This window comes from Trichosurus vulpecula, chromosome 1 (genome assembly GCF_011100635.1).
Source record: "Trichosurus vulpecula isolate mTriVul1 chromosome 1, mTriVul1.pri, whole genome shotgun sequence".
Taxonomy (NCBI): Eukaryota; Metazoa; Chordata; class Mammalia; order Diprotodontia; family Phalangeridae; genus Trichosurus; species Trichosurus vulpecula.
This window is the reverse complement of record NC_050573.1, coordinates 60,498,214-60,512,443: the sequence shown is the minus strand read 5'-3', so window position 1 is coordinate 60,512,443 and position 14,230 is coordinate 60,498,214. Positions and strand designations below refer to the sequence as shown.

The following is a 14,230-nucleotide window of genomic DNA, read 5'->3' as shown; positions in this document are numbered from 1 at the left end:
TGCATCCTCCCTCGTGTGACAGATAGCTGTCATAGCTGCTGTGAGCATTATCATGTCCATTTTACAGACGAGGAAACTGAGGCCCGCAGAAGCATAGTAGCCCACTCAAAGTTACAAACACTTTATTTATACCGTCTCATTTGAGACTCAAAACCACCCCTTGAAGTAGGCACAACAAGCATTATTACGTCCAGTTTACAGATAAGGAAGCTGAGGCCAGTGGGGTTAACTGACATGCTCAGGAACACACCACTCAGAAGTGCCTGAGATGGGTTTCTAACCCAGCTCTGTCTCCAACACTCTTTTCTGTTTGGTATTTAAAATCCTTTGCTTTTATATACTTCGAAAGGCTCTTTTAGCCAGAACTGAAAGGCGTGAGGTAACCAGGCCATGAATAATCTAGAAACATAGTAGGGAAAATATTTGGTGTTTGTTTGCTGGGGCTGGGGGATGTGATGCTTCTTAATAGAAGACACAGAACCCCAAACGAGGAATAACTCTTCCAACACTCAGCTTTGGGGTTAATAGGGTGCGGCCCATTAGCTCCTTGAGTCAGGGGAGGGGTTGTCTTTTGTCTCTTCAGCTCTTGGCACATAGTAGGTGGTTTATGGATTGACTGACTGTCATCCTGATTGTACAGGGCAGGGTTCAGGGTGGGTACGGAAGATTCCCTGTTGCTGATTCAATCTGGTTTTTTTCCTGGCTCATCCTAAAAGCCAGTTTGGGGAGATGTGCTGTATTTCCTATAATGTCAGAGCTGGGAGAAACCACAGAATATAGGACATGAGAGTGAGGGGGGCCCTGGGAACAGAGAATGTCACAGGCAGGGCTTGGTCCCTGCACAGACACAGACTTTTCAGGCTTGGATCACTGTTAACCCTGCATAGCCTTAGACACACACACACACACACACACACACACACACACACACACACATACATATATCTTTGGTGTGTGGAGGCATGTGTTAGCCTTCTTATACATCCATATGTACGTGGGCAAAATGTGACCCTTGACCCAGATGTCACCTTGGGAAGCTTGCCTGTGGCCCTGAAGACCCTTGGCTAGGGTACTCCAGGGACCTAAGCTCCCTAAAACTCCACCCACATTCCCCCACCCTGTGTCATATATGGTCAAATTGCTACACGAATGTAGTTGGCAGGCCAGATAACATGCTAGCCCATGTGTATGAACATAGATGTATAGAAAATACGGCACTTGGCCTCTGTCACCTTGGGAGGCCTTGGCACAGTGAACTTTGCCCCTCTCTGCCCTCCCTACACTGATGCTCTCCCACTGAAGGCCTGAGGGGGGGCACTGTAGGGACTCCCTTTCCCTAAAGCTCCCTACCCCCTTTTATGGCTCTTCCCTTCCCCCTACCTTTCACCGGGGAGATAAAGATAAAAGCTTGTAATAAAAATAATATTCGTCACGAGAGATAAGACGAATAATTACAATAATTATCTTTATGAAACTCCTGTCTTGGAATGAAAAATGTAATTTTTCTGATATTAAGGGAACTTAATTTAAACACCTTTTTTTCTTCCCTGAATTAAAATAAAATAAAATAAAATGGAAGCAGGAAAATCGCTCCCAATAAAGTTTAATTTGAAACTGCGGGAGCCCCGGGAGGGTGGGGATCTCCAAGTCTCCCGAGGGCATGGTCTGTATACCCAGAGCTATTCCTGCCAAGCAGGAGGGGTGCACAGCCTTGCTGCTGGGGAGTGGAGAGGGGACTGGAAGAGCTGAGCTTTCAGAACTGGAATGAACCACAGGGAACTAAATCCTTTGTTGTACAAATAGGGAAACTGAGTCCTAGAGAGGTCAGTGTCATGCCCAAGGTCACACAAAGCAGAGGGAGGATTTGACCCCAAATCCAGCCCTCTTCCTGCCAGGGGGAATAGAGATGGTAGAAGCAGATAGACAGATTACTCTGGGGGCATGTCAAGACCGCTGGGTCACTCCCTGCTGCCAGGGTGTGGAGAAGAGCTGGCAGAGGAATTCTAGGTTAAGACCAAGATGTGACCGTCTTTGACTTTTGGATCAGTCAGTCAATATGTGCTTATTAAGCACCTACTGTGTGCTAGTCAGTGTGCTGAGTGCCTCATGGCATCCAAGAATCATAGACTAGCCAAGCAGGAAGACCCCTGAAGGCATCTTTAGGTCCATCAGCTCCCTTTCCACCCCTCCCCACCCCAGGTGAAGAACCCATCCCCTCCTCCAAGAGATAACTGTCAGGTAGTGTTAGAAGTCCCAGAGTCAGAGGACAAGCCCCCACCCTCTTTGGGCCTGAGTTGCCCCTTCTATAAAAATGAAGGGATTAGACCAGATGACCCTAGAAACAGTAGAAATGATCTCTAGTAACAGTAGAAAGAGCACCGAAGGCCTGGGTGCGAATCTCACCTCTGGCACTACCCTGTGTGACCACGGCCAAGTTATTTAAGCCTCCTGGATCTCAGTTTCCTCCGCTGTCAAATGAAAGGGTTGGACTAAGCTGGCTTCTCTGGGCCCTCCTAGCTCTTGAGCTATAATTGCCGTAATTCCATGAATTTCAGTGATTGGTAGCTCACTACCTCTCAAGACAACTCATTCCATCGTGCAAAACATCTCCTTATTTAGATGATTTAACTTCTATTGAGCCAAAAGCCATTTTTTTCCCCTGCATCTTTCCCCCATTTATTCTTTGCTCTGTTCTCTGGGGCCCAGCGGAACAAATGCAGTCCCCCTTCCACGTGACTAGTCTGTGAAGGCAGTGGTCAGGCTCCCCCCACTAACGCTTTCCTTCCTCCTCAGTTCCTTTACTGACCCTCCTGTGGTGTGGCCTCCAGTCCCCCCGCCACCCTGGCCTCTCTCCCCAAGCCCCCTCCCTTCATCAGAGTGTTTGTTGTTGTCTGACCGATCGAAGCAGGGGACCACAGAGCTGTCCTCTCCCTCATTGTGGACTCGGGTTCTGTGAACTTAGAAGGAAATGGAGACGGGGCTTCCTTTTGTTTTTTCTTTTTAGAAAAAAAAATCACGTTGCTATTGGGAAGCTAAGGTACAAACAGGAGAGAGAGGACTGGAGATCGCATCCTGCCAAGATCAGGTGAAGGAACTCGGGATGTATGGCCTGGAGCATATGGATTGCAGGTGCCCCAAGTAGCAGAAAGGTTCATGTAGAGAGGGAAGGAAACAAGCATTTATTGAGTGCACTGTGCTAAGGACCTTGCAAATATTATCTCATTTGAGCCTTACAACAACCCTGGGAGGTAGGTGCTACGATGAGCAAATTGAGGCAGACAGCAGTGGAGTGACTTGCCCAGAGTCACATGGTTGTGACCTGTGTGAGGCAGGATCTGAACTCAGGTCTTCTTAACTCTAGGCACAGCATTTTTAACTACTGCACTGGCAAAAGTGCCTCGAATTGGGAAATCAGGTTTGTTCTTTCAGGCCTCAGAGGGAAGAACTAGGAGCAATGAGTAGAAGCTGTCAAGAAAAGAAAGGGAAGAAGGAAGAAGAAAAGGAAGCAAGAGGGAAGGAGGGAAGGAAGAAGGAAAGAAGGTTGGAAGAAAGGAAGATGGGAGGGAGGAAAGGAGAGGGAAGGAGGGAGGGAAGGAAGAAGGAATGAAGGAAGGAAGAGGGAAAGATAAAAGAAAGGAAGGAAGAAAGAGGGAAGGAGGGAGGGAGGGAAGAAGGAAGGAAGGAAGGTTGGAGGGAAGAAGGAAGGAAGGTTGGAAGGAAGAAAGAGGGAAGGAGGGAGGGAGGGAAGGAGGAAAGAAGGTTGGAAAGAAGATAGAAGGAAGAAAGGGAGAGGGAGGAAAGAAGGAATGAAGGAAGAGGGAAAGAGAAAGGGAGGGAAGGAAGAAGGAATGAAGGCTGGAAGGAAGGAAGATGGGAGGGAGGAAGGGAGAGGGAAGGAGGAAGGGAAGGAAGAAGGAATGAAGGAAGGAAGAAGGAAGGAGAAAGGGAGGGAAGGAAGAAGAAAAGAAGGTTGGAAAGAAGATAGAAGGAAGAAAGGGAGAGGGAGGGAAGAAGGAATGAAGGAAGAGGGAAGGAGGGAGGGAAGAAGGTTGGAAGGAAGAGGGAAGGAGGGAGGGAAGAAGGTTGGAAGGAAGAGGGAAGGAGGGAAGGAAGAAGGAAAGAAAGTTGGAAGGAAGAAAGATAAAAAGAAGGAAGGGAGAGGGAAGGAGGGAGACAAGGAAAGAAGAAAGGAAGGATGGAAGAAAGATGGGAGGGCAGAAGGAAGGAAAGAAGAAAGGAAGGATGGAAGTAAGGAAGGAAGATGGGAGGGAGGAAGGAAGGAAGAGGAAGGAGGAAGGGAAGAAGGAAGGAAGGTAGGAAGGAAGGAAAATGGAAGGAAGGAAGATGGAAGGAGGGAAGGAAGGAGAAGGAAGGAGGGAGTGAGGGAAGGAGGAAGGAAGGAAGGAGAGGGAAGGAGGGAGCGAGGGAAGTCCCTAACAATTAGACCTGACCTAATTTGTAGTGGGCTCCCTCCGCCCTCCTTGGAGGTCTCCAGACTGAGCTGAAGTAACCACTTGTCTGCTGTGTCATGGTGGCCATTCCTTTCAGTTAATTGACCCCTGAGATTCCTCCAGCTCTCAGATTCTGTGACTGAATTTGTTTGGGTAAGGGGAGACAGGCCATTCTAACATTCTAACAGTTACAGCTCTCCAAGGGTAGAAGAAGCAGTAGAAAAAATATAGAAAAAGGACTGCATGGAGAGAGGGGCGTTGGGTCCAGAAGGAGGGAGGTGATGACCGCCATCTTGTTGTCCCTGATGTCATCTACCCTGGACAGACCTCTCTGGGAGTGTGGTGTGGGGGTCCAGGATTACAGTTTAAGATGGATATTGACAAGTTGAAGCTTGTCTGAGGATGGTGAGGGGCCTGGGGGCCATGCCTCTGTGAGGATCAGTGATGGAAAGGGAGAGGTCTGGGATAGAGAACAGAAGATGTTGGGAAGAGAGGATTCTTACCTTCAGGTATCTGAAAGGCTGTTGTGTGGTCTGCTTGGCTCCAGAGCAGAGCCAGGAGCATTGCTGGGGTTGGGGAGAGAAAGGTTAGGTGGGAGGTCTCCATCACTGATGGTCTTTGAGAAGAGACTGACTGGCTTCTCTTCAAGGGGATTCTTGCCCCAGTAGGGGTTAGAGTAGATGCCCCCAGAACTCTGAGGTTCTGTGACTCTCTTCTTTCTACTAATCAGACTTGCCCAACAAGGGAATGGGCTACTGAGTAGGTAGTGAGTTCTTCATCACTGGAAGCACTCAAGCAGAAACCTGTCTCTCCGAAGAAGTTGTCAGGAGGAATTCCTGCTTTGGATAAGAAGACTGAGCTAGATCTTGGCATTCTCTCAGTCCAGGGGCAGCTCTCTCTGAAACAGGAAGCCCCTGGGTAGATTTCCTTCTAACCACTAGCCCCTAGCAGAGGTTTGAGCTTCTCCACCAACCCCTGTATCACTGACCAGGTTCCTTCCAGGGCTTGAGAGGGAGAGTGTGGGGTGAGGGCACCCTACCCTTCCAGCACTAAAAAAGGTCAATATCAGGTGAGGGTACCCTAATCTTCCGGTGCTGGAGAGGGTCATTGTTGGTTGAGGGCACCCCAACTTTCCAGAGCTGGAGAGAGGCAGTGCCAGGTGAGGGCACCCCAACCTTCCAGGACTAAGGAGGGTCAATTTCAGGTGAGGGTACCCTAATCTTCCAGGGCTAGAGAGGGGCACCCCAACCTTCCAGGACTAAATAGGGTCAATGTCAGATGAGGACACCCCAACCTTCCAGAACTAAAGACAGTCGATGTCAGGTGCCATTGGAGAGAGGCAATATTGGACAAGGGCACCCTTCCAGGGCCCCCAAAGGGCCTTCAGCCCCAAGTAAGCTCCCCTCGCCCCCCATCTGTATCCCCGCTCTTCACCTTGACCCAGAAGTCGAGGCAGCAGCAGATGCCAGGCAGAGCCTGCAGGGGGAAGAGAATTCCAATTTCCAAGCCAGGGAAGGAGGTAAACGCCCTTTTTATTCTTCCCACTAAAGTCGGATTCCTCAAAGGGGCGGAATTTTGAGTGGCAAGTGTGCCCTGAATCCTAAGTAGCTGAGGCCCAAGCTCGGCCTGCCCGGCCACTCCTGGGTATGTCTGGCTGACATTTTCACACTTCTTGTGATGTCCAACTTACCCCCATGCCATCAATCCAGGCTTGATGATACTGGGGCCACAGTCTAAGGGGGTGGGAAAGAGCAATAATTAAAAACATGCTGCAGTCGGGAGGGAGTCTCGGACACCAGTTTCTTTTTACAAAAGTGACATTTTCCGACCCCTCCTGAGAAGTGGAAATTTAATAGAGATTAAGACACCAGATGAAATAGGCTGAAAATGGAGGTTTGAAAGTGGAGGAAGAGGAGGGGGGAGGATGATCATGGGCCCCACATGCCCAGAGAAGTGTTTTATGATTTACAATTCCTCCCAGACAGAGTCACAGAGGCCATTGTAGGTTTGGGGCTGGAAGGGACCCAAGTGGCCATCTTGTTCGAGCCCCTTGCTTGAGGCTGAGGCTGGTGAGATTCAAGGTCACTTAGCAAGGTCAGGTCAGAGGGAAGAATTGAAGGCTGGTCGTTTGATTCCTGATCCAGCAGTCATTCAGCTCAGCCGAAAGCCAGGAGAGGAGAAACAACTCAGTACATCTGGGTTCAAATCCTGCCTGAGACACATACCAGCTGTGTGACCCTGGGCAATGAGAAACTTCTTTCAGCCTCGGTTTCCTCATCTGTAAATGAGGGGTTTGGGACCCAGCAGTCTCCAAGGCCCCTGTCAACTCTAAATCTATGAGTCTGGAGTTGAGCCACCTGGATTCAATTCACAGCTCTGACCTTGGGTAACTCATGTCTCTGATCTGAGCCTTGGTATCCCCATTTGTTCAAACGGTTAGGATGTCCTGAAGGTCCCTCTGGGCAGTAGATCTGCTGCTGGCTGGCTGGCTCGGCTTGTGGGCGCTTCATCAAAGGGCAGTTGGATGCCGTTGGCATTTGCGCTCCGAGATGTGTTCTGATGTCCCGACTCTCCTGCACCGGGGGTGGAGATGAGCGTCTGTGGGAGACGCAAAATGTCATCTTTGGGGCTCCTGCCGGGCTTCCCACCAACGCTGCTAACGGAGCTTGAAATTAACAACTCATCGGGCTCCGAGAACTCACTTCCCACCCCAGCCGACCTGAAGCTCCCGGCTCCCGGCACTTCACCGGCTGGTGATGAGCCTGGGAAATCCCCAGGGAGGGAAGGCCTCATCTGTCTGGTTGGCATTTTCTAACTTAGGCGTCCTGAAACTTTGGGCCTCAGTTTCCTCATGTGTAAAATGAACACATCAGAATCACCGATCTCTAAAGGCCCATCCAGTTCAATGCTTGTGATTTCTATAATTTCTATCACGAGGCGGCTCTCAAACCTTTTGGCCTCAGGACCCCTTTACGTGCTTAAAAATTACTGAAGATTTCTGCAAAGAGCTTTTGTTTCTCTGTGTTCTATCTATTGGTATTTATTTTATTAGAAATTAAAGTGTCTTCTTATTTTTAAGGACATGGTTTTGACCTCAGGGACTCCCAAAAGGGTCCCAAGACCCCCAGGGCACCCTAGACCACACTTCGAAAATCACTGCTCTAAATGTCTACGTAGCGGTTCCTGTACCACAAGTCCTGTGAGAAAGTGATATTTCAAAAGTATGATTATCCCCATTTCACAGATAAATAACCCAATGCTTAAAGTAGTTAAATGACTTGTCTCAGATCACACAGCAAGTAAGGGTATAAGGATTCAAACTCAAGTCTCTCCCAACTTCAATTTCAGCCACTCTCCATTATGTGGTCAACAAACATTTATCAAGCTTCTCCCAGGGCAGCAGGGTGGTGCAGTGGCTTAGGAGAGAACACTGGACCTGGAGTCAGGAAGATGAATTCAATCTGGCCTTAGACACTAGCTGTGTGACCCTGGGCAAGTCACTTAACTCTGTTTGACTCAGTTTCCTCATCTGTCAAATGAATTGGAGAAGGAAATGGCAAACAGCTCCAGTATCTTTGCCAAGAAAAGGCAAACAGCTCCAGTATCTTTGCCAAGAAAACCCCAAATGGGGTCAGGAAGAGTCGGACACAATTAGAAAATGATTGAATGACAACTGTATCACTGTCAGCAGCGTCCCCCAAGCCCCCCACTGCTGCCTGTGGCTATAGGTGGGATTGATCCTGAAGTGCTGGGAGCAAGGTTGCCGGCCTCCTGACCTTTGGTCCCCTCCAGAAGCCCCGAGTGAGTGGTTGGGGAGGTATCAGAATCTCTTAATGATGATAAATGGCTGAGTGTTAGAGGTAGTGGTGAAGCTGCCCCTCTCCTGATGGAAGAGGGGATGCGGCTGTTTGATTATTTATTTTTCCAGCTCAGCTGCACCAGCAGGGTCCCCAAAACAGGCTGAGGCCTCCGCTGCTTCCTTCAATAAACGGCCTGACATGCTCTGCGGGGCAGCAGGAGTCCAGCTGGGCCTGCGGGTCTGCCTGAGGAGGGGCTGCAGGTGACAGGAGCCGTCCCTTGCTAAAGCGTCTCTGGTTTGGGGGAAGTGGCTTGAGCGCCTTTGAGTTTCCTCGTCTGTAAAATGGGGGGATTGTCCTCGTGCTCCTAACCTCACAGGCCTGTTGGAAGGATGATAATAATTAATAGCTAAGCAATTCAGATAGCACTTAAAAGTGCTTTCCACATGTTAGTTCATCTGACCCCATGAGGTAAATGCTATCAGGATTTCTTTTTTATAGATGAGGAAAATGAGCCTGAGAGACCTGCCGAGGGTCACACAGCTCATTTATGTCTGATCTGGGATTTAGACCTAGGCCTAGAGTCCTAGGTCCTGGGTCCTTTCCCCTATATCAAGCCAGCTGTCCAGTAGGAGATGAAATGCCAAGTATCTACCTGATAAGGCTACGTGGGAGGGAATGATTGGGGCCAAAGTGGGATGGAGACCACTGCTCTTGGGATTATGAAACGGGAAAGGTCAGCGTTGGCCACGAGCAGGGTCGTGTCCCAGCCTCTCTGAAACCTCCCTCTTGAGGAGCCATGGCCCAAGAAGGTGGCCCTTTGGTGGGGCCAGCTGCTCTCGTGGACTGGGGAAGCCAAAGCAGATGGGAAGTGGCATCTGAGAGGCCCGTACTCTTATGGACAGAGAGGTTGAGGAACAAGATGGCTTTGTCTTCCTTCTCTGGCGCTGGCTGGGGATCCCTTGGCCTGGATGTCCATGGTTTCAAGCCAGCCTGGAATGACAGAACAAGACCTTGTCTGTGGTGGAAGAAGCCTAGCCAGGGGGCCTGGATTGCTAGTTCTGGCCGGCTGGGTGACTTGAGGAGTTGACCTAGAGAGCCTCTGAAGTGCCCTCTTCAGCTCTAGGTCAACGATCCTTTGGTGTTCTAGTCATTCAGCAAAAAGTTATAAATCACCTACTATGAGTTTGGTGCTGACAGAGATGAGATTGGATAAGTTCAGGTGTTAACCCTCCTGGAGATCACTGTCTCATAGAGAGACTTGGCTTATTCACAGGTTACAACAACACAAAATAGTCAGTGGGTTCGGAGGAGGCTTCCTGGAGGAGGTAGCATTGTTGTAGGGCTTTCAAGGATGGTCATGTTTTCAGTCATCAGAGAGAGGGCAGAGCTGGCATCCCAGGCAGAGGGAACAACATAGGCAAAAGCCCCAAGGCAGGACTTTGTGGGGCATAGCCGAGTGAATGGAGCGCTAGCAGATGTTCCCACCGGGACTCTAGCACTTCCTGTGTGACCATCCCAATCACACAAAGGACCTAGGCTGATCCTGGGGTGCCCCCCACCCGGTCACACCTGGTGTCTGTCCTCACTAAGCCTGTAACTGCCTTGTCTTCCCTTTCCCTCTCATAGCTGCCACTACGAACAAGGTGGACGGGTCCTGTTTAAAACTGAAGGTTTACGTGAAGCCAACGAGTAAGTCCAGTGTCTGGGCAGAACTGGGGCTCTGGGCCGGGGAGGGTCAGGGCTGAGCCAGGAGGCCTGGGTCCAGGGCCACAACCTGTCATTGACTCACTGTGGGAGGGACCTTAGGCGAAACCCTTCCTCTCTCTGGGCCTCTGTAAAATGAGGGGTCTGATCTGGAAGGCCACTTCTATTCTCTGATACCCTGTGAGACTCAGTGAAAGCCAGAGGGAGAAATGAGCTGTTTTCTCATGAGAAGATGCTCTCTCTCCTCTTTTTTTTCTGTCTCTGTCTCTCTCTCCCTCTCTTTTTTGTCAGGTTTCCTCTTTGTTTTTCTTTCATTTCCCTTTTTGTCTCTCTCTTCTCTCTGTCTCTCTAACTCAGTCTCTAGTTCTCTTTCTGTACCTCTGTCTCTCCCCTCCCTCCCTCCCTGTCTCCTCCCCTTTCTGTCTCTATCCTCTCTGTCTCTCACCTCTTTCTCTGTCTCCTCCCTTTCTTTCCCCTTTCTCTCTATCTCTGTTCTGTCCCTTTCCTCCCTTTCTGTCTCTCTCCTCTCTGTCTCTCTCCTGTTTCTCTGTCTCTCTCCTCCCTTTCTTTCTTTATCTCTCCCCTTTCTCTCTCTCTGTCTCTCTTGTCTTTCTCTGTTTCCTCCATTTTTTCCCTTTCTGTTTCTCTCCTCCCTCTTTTTCCCCTTCCTCTCTGTCTTTCTGTCTGTCCCCTCTCTTTCTCTCCCCTTCCTCCCTCTCTCTCTGTCTCTGTTTCTGTCTCTCTCCTCCTCTTTTCTTCCCTTTCTCTCTGTATCTCTGTCTCTCTATCTCTGTCTGTCTCTGTCTCTGTCTCTCTCTCTTCTGTCTCTCTGTCTCTGTCTTTCTGTCTCTGTCTCTGTCTCTGTCTCTGTCTCTGTCTCTGTCTCTCTCTCTCTCTCTCTCTCTCTCTCTCTCTCTCGTCTTTCTGTTCCTCCTTTTTCCCTTTCTATCCTTTTCTTCTCTGTCTCTCCTCATTTTCTTTCTCCTCCCTTTCTCTTCCCTTTCTTTCTGTCTCTCTCCCTCCACTCTGTCTCCTCCCTTTCTCTTTCTCTCTCTCCTCCCTCTCTCCTTCTTCTCTGTCTTTCTGTCTGTCTCCTCTCTTTCTCTCTCTCTTTTCTCCTTTTCTGTCTCTCTGTTTCTCTTTCCTCCCTTTCTCTCCCCTTTCTATCTCTCTGTTTCTCTCTCCCCTACCTCTCTCTCCCCTTCCTCTCTGTCTTTCTGTCTCCTCCCTTTCCCTCCCATTTCTGTCTCTCTATTTCTGTCTCCCCTCCCTCCCTCTCTCCTTCCTCTCTGTCTTTCTATCTGTCCCCTCTCTTTCTCTCTCCTTTATCCCTTTCTCTCTGTCTCCGTCTCTGTTTTTCTTTCCTCCTTTTCTCTCTCTCGTCTTTCTGTTTCCTCCTTTTTTCCCTTTCTCTCTATCTCTCTGTTTCTCTCTCTCCTTCCTCTCTCTCCCCTTCCTCTCTCTCTTTCTGTCTGTCTCCTCTCTTTCTCTCCCCTTCATCCCTTTCTGTCTGTCTCTGTCTCTGTTTCTGTCCCCCAGCCCCTTTTCCTTCTGTGTCTCTACCCTCTCTTTGGCAGGGGTCTGTGTTAGGAGTTAAGTTGAGGTTATAGCCAGGCCAGATGGGAGTAAGGGGTCATTATCAGGACCTGGGGCAGATTCTGGGTTAGGGGTCAGCATCAGGGCCTGGAGTGGGGTAGGGGTCGTCAGGTGCCGGGCATGGTCACGAACGAGATTAGGGTCTGAATCTGGGTGCTAGAGTCCAGATGGCTCCTGAGGTTAATGGCGGGGTAGGACAGCCCCCAGACTTGGGAAGGAACAGTGCTGACCTGTGCCTTTGTCCCCCGACAGACGATTCTCTGTACGAGTCTCCAGAACCCATCTTCACCAGCAATAACTCTTGCAGCAGCCTCAGGGTGCCCCAGCTCTTCCTCTCCGTGGTCCCCGTCTTTTGGACCCTCTTCACCTCCTAGCCCCCCAGCCCTCCCGCCACCAGGCACCGAGGGATCGGCACTGTTCTAGGTGGAGCCAGGGAAGACGGAGGGAACCCTAGGGGGATGGGGGCAGCCCTTTACTCCTTGCCACCTGTTCGGAACCCCTCAGACCCTGTCTGCCCCTCCTTCGGGAGGACAGGGAGGAAGGCCCTGAAGCTTCCAAGCCAGACTTCCACCTTCGGGACCACACAGAGAGGACTGAGGAGGAAGCAGATGGTGTCTGCCAGGGACTGAGTTCATGGCTGCCCAGGAAGGTGACCTCCGATCCTCGAAGGTTTTGCCTCTCCAGGGCAGTAACAGCTGCTCCCCAGGCCTGGGGCATGGGAAAGAGAGCTGCTTGTAGACCAAATAGAGAACGTCCTTCTTGTTTCGATTTGGTGCTGACATCCCTTCCTCCCTGACCCTCAGACCTCTGACCTGCCCAGGGGACCTTCACAGAGATAGAAGAGGCTGCCATTGGACCAGGATGGTCATTGTCACCCAAACTGCTGCTCTTTGTCCCCTCCACGATGCCTCACCCACCCACCCACAAGACAAGCTGTCATTTCAGAAGGACCAGAGACAGCAGGGAGCCGGGGCGTGGGGGTGGGTGGGTGGTGGGGGTGGGGAGATCCATACTCTTTGGTTCTCTCCCTTTCCCAGCCATCTCCTTGCCCCGAACTCACTGTCTAGCCCTTGTCTTCCCACCAGACTCAATGCTGCCTGAACAGAGCCGACTGAAGACTTTCGTCCCCGAGATCATTGGGGAACCCGTGCCCTGGGGGGTCATAGATGCTGTAGGCCCATGAGTTCAGGAGTGGATGTCTGGGGCAGAGCAGGGAGCTGGGGAACATCTATTAGGAATAGGGTGAGCTCAGTACCATGACCCATAGGGCCTTTACAGGGTCCAATTAAAGACTTCTTTGGGATATGTGGGCATGGAGAGGGTACAAGAGGCAGGCACTGGCCACCTCAGCCACTTGCTCACGACTGTGGATTGGGGAAGGAAGGGGTAGAAATACCTCTCAATTCTTCTTCTTCTTTTTTTAATGTATTTCCATTGTTTTATTCGAGACTCGAGTTTTTAATTTATTCGACCACCTTACACCCCTTGACCCAATTAAGACTTTGGAGAAGGAAACAGCAGTCCCTGGCTGTGGATCTGGTCCCACACTCCTGATCTGCTCTCCACTTTTCTTCCTTTCCCCAGCCCCTATTCATCACTTTCTCTACTCAGTGCTCCACCAAAACACCCAAATAAATGTATCCTGAGTCCACTACTCTGGACTTGATTGGAATAGCTCCAGGCCTATCTCCTTCCCACTATGGTCTTTCCCCATGGGTCATAGGGGTTTTCCTGATTTCTAGCCTCTATCTCTGGCTTTATCCTCCCTTGAGCAAGTAAGATCGTGGCTGCTCCAATGGACCATCTGGGATCTCCTAGATCTGGGCCCCAGGACTGTGTGTTTTTTCTTTTTGGGGAGGACATAGTACTAGGGTAAAGGTGGAAACAGCCCTTGGGGACATGCACATTCGCTAGACTTCAGGAGGGATAGCGCCACTTGTTATCTTGGTCCCCGCTTCCTATCCCCCCTGGAAGCCAAGAGTCTGAAGCAAGAGCCTAGAAAAGAGGGAGTGGTGGCTGTTTGGTTTTAAGGTGAGGCAGCTCCCCTCGGTCTCCCCCAGTCAGATCTGCTGCACTGACCCAGATCCCCAACCTTCAGAGGAGATTCCTTCTGAAAATAAAAACAACACAAAAAACTAACCCTCACTCGCCTCCCTGGAGGAGACAAAGCCTCCTCCCCATCTCTTACCCCAGTCTCTGTCCCCCTTTCCAGTTCTTAGCCTTGGTCTGGGCTTGAGTCTCCCCCAGGTCCCAGAGAGAAAAGCTAACAAGTCCCTCCACCAGGCCACAGTTCAGCAACCCCTCCTCCGCTCTCCATTGAAGCAAGGCCTTTTATTAAGGACCCTGTTGTTTCTTTCTCTCCTTTTTTTTTCTTTTGCAAATGCAAATGAATCTACCGATTTCTATTGCTTCAAGTAATCTGTCTCTGAGGAAGGGAGCAGACGTTATATTTCTGTAAATAGAGCCCGCAGGTATATACTGTGATTTATTTTTAATGCAATGCTGAGAATGAACTCGGTGGAGGTCTCTCTCTTTCTCTCTTTCTTTGTCTGTCTCTCTCCTTTTTCTTCTCTCTCCTTTTTCTTCTCCCTCCTCTCTCTTTTCTCTTTGTCTCCTCTCCTTTCTCTGTCTCTTTCTTCTCTCTCTCCCCCATGTCTCTGTCTATCCCTCTCTCTCTCT

General features: G+C 50.2%; 1 protein-coding gene across 1 annotated transcript in view; it reads left to right on the top strand.

Annotated features, from left to right (window-relative positions):
• Window positions 1–11,963, top strand: part of EFNA2 (ephrin A2) — a 94,266-nt gene extending 82,303 nt beyond the window's left edge. Inside the window, exons 3-4 of the mRNA XM_036759732.1 lie at window positions 9,878–9,940; window positions 11,804–11,963. Of these exons, the coding sequence (XP_036615627.1) occupies window positions 9,878–9,940; window positions 11,804–11,925 (185 nt within the window). The 3' untranslated portion in view covers window positions 11,926–11,963. The remainder of the gene's footprint in view (window positions 1–9,877; window positions 9,941–11,803) is intronic.
• The last annotated feature ends 2,267 nt before the right edge of the window (window positions 11,964–14,230 follow it).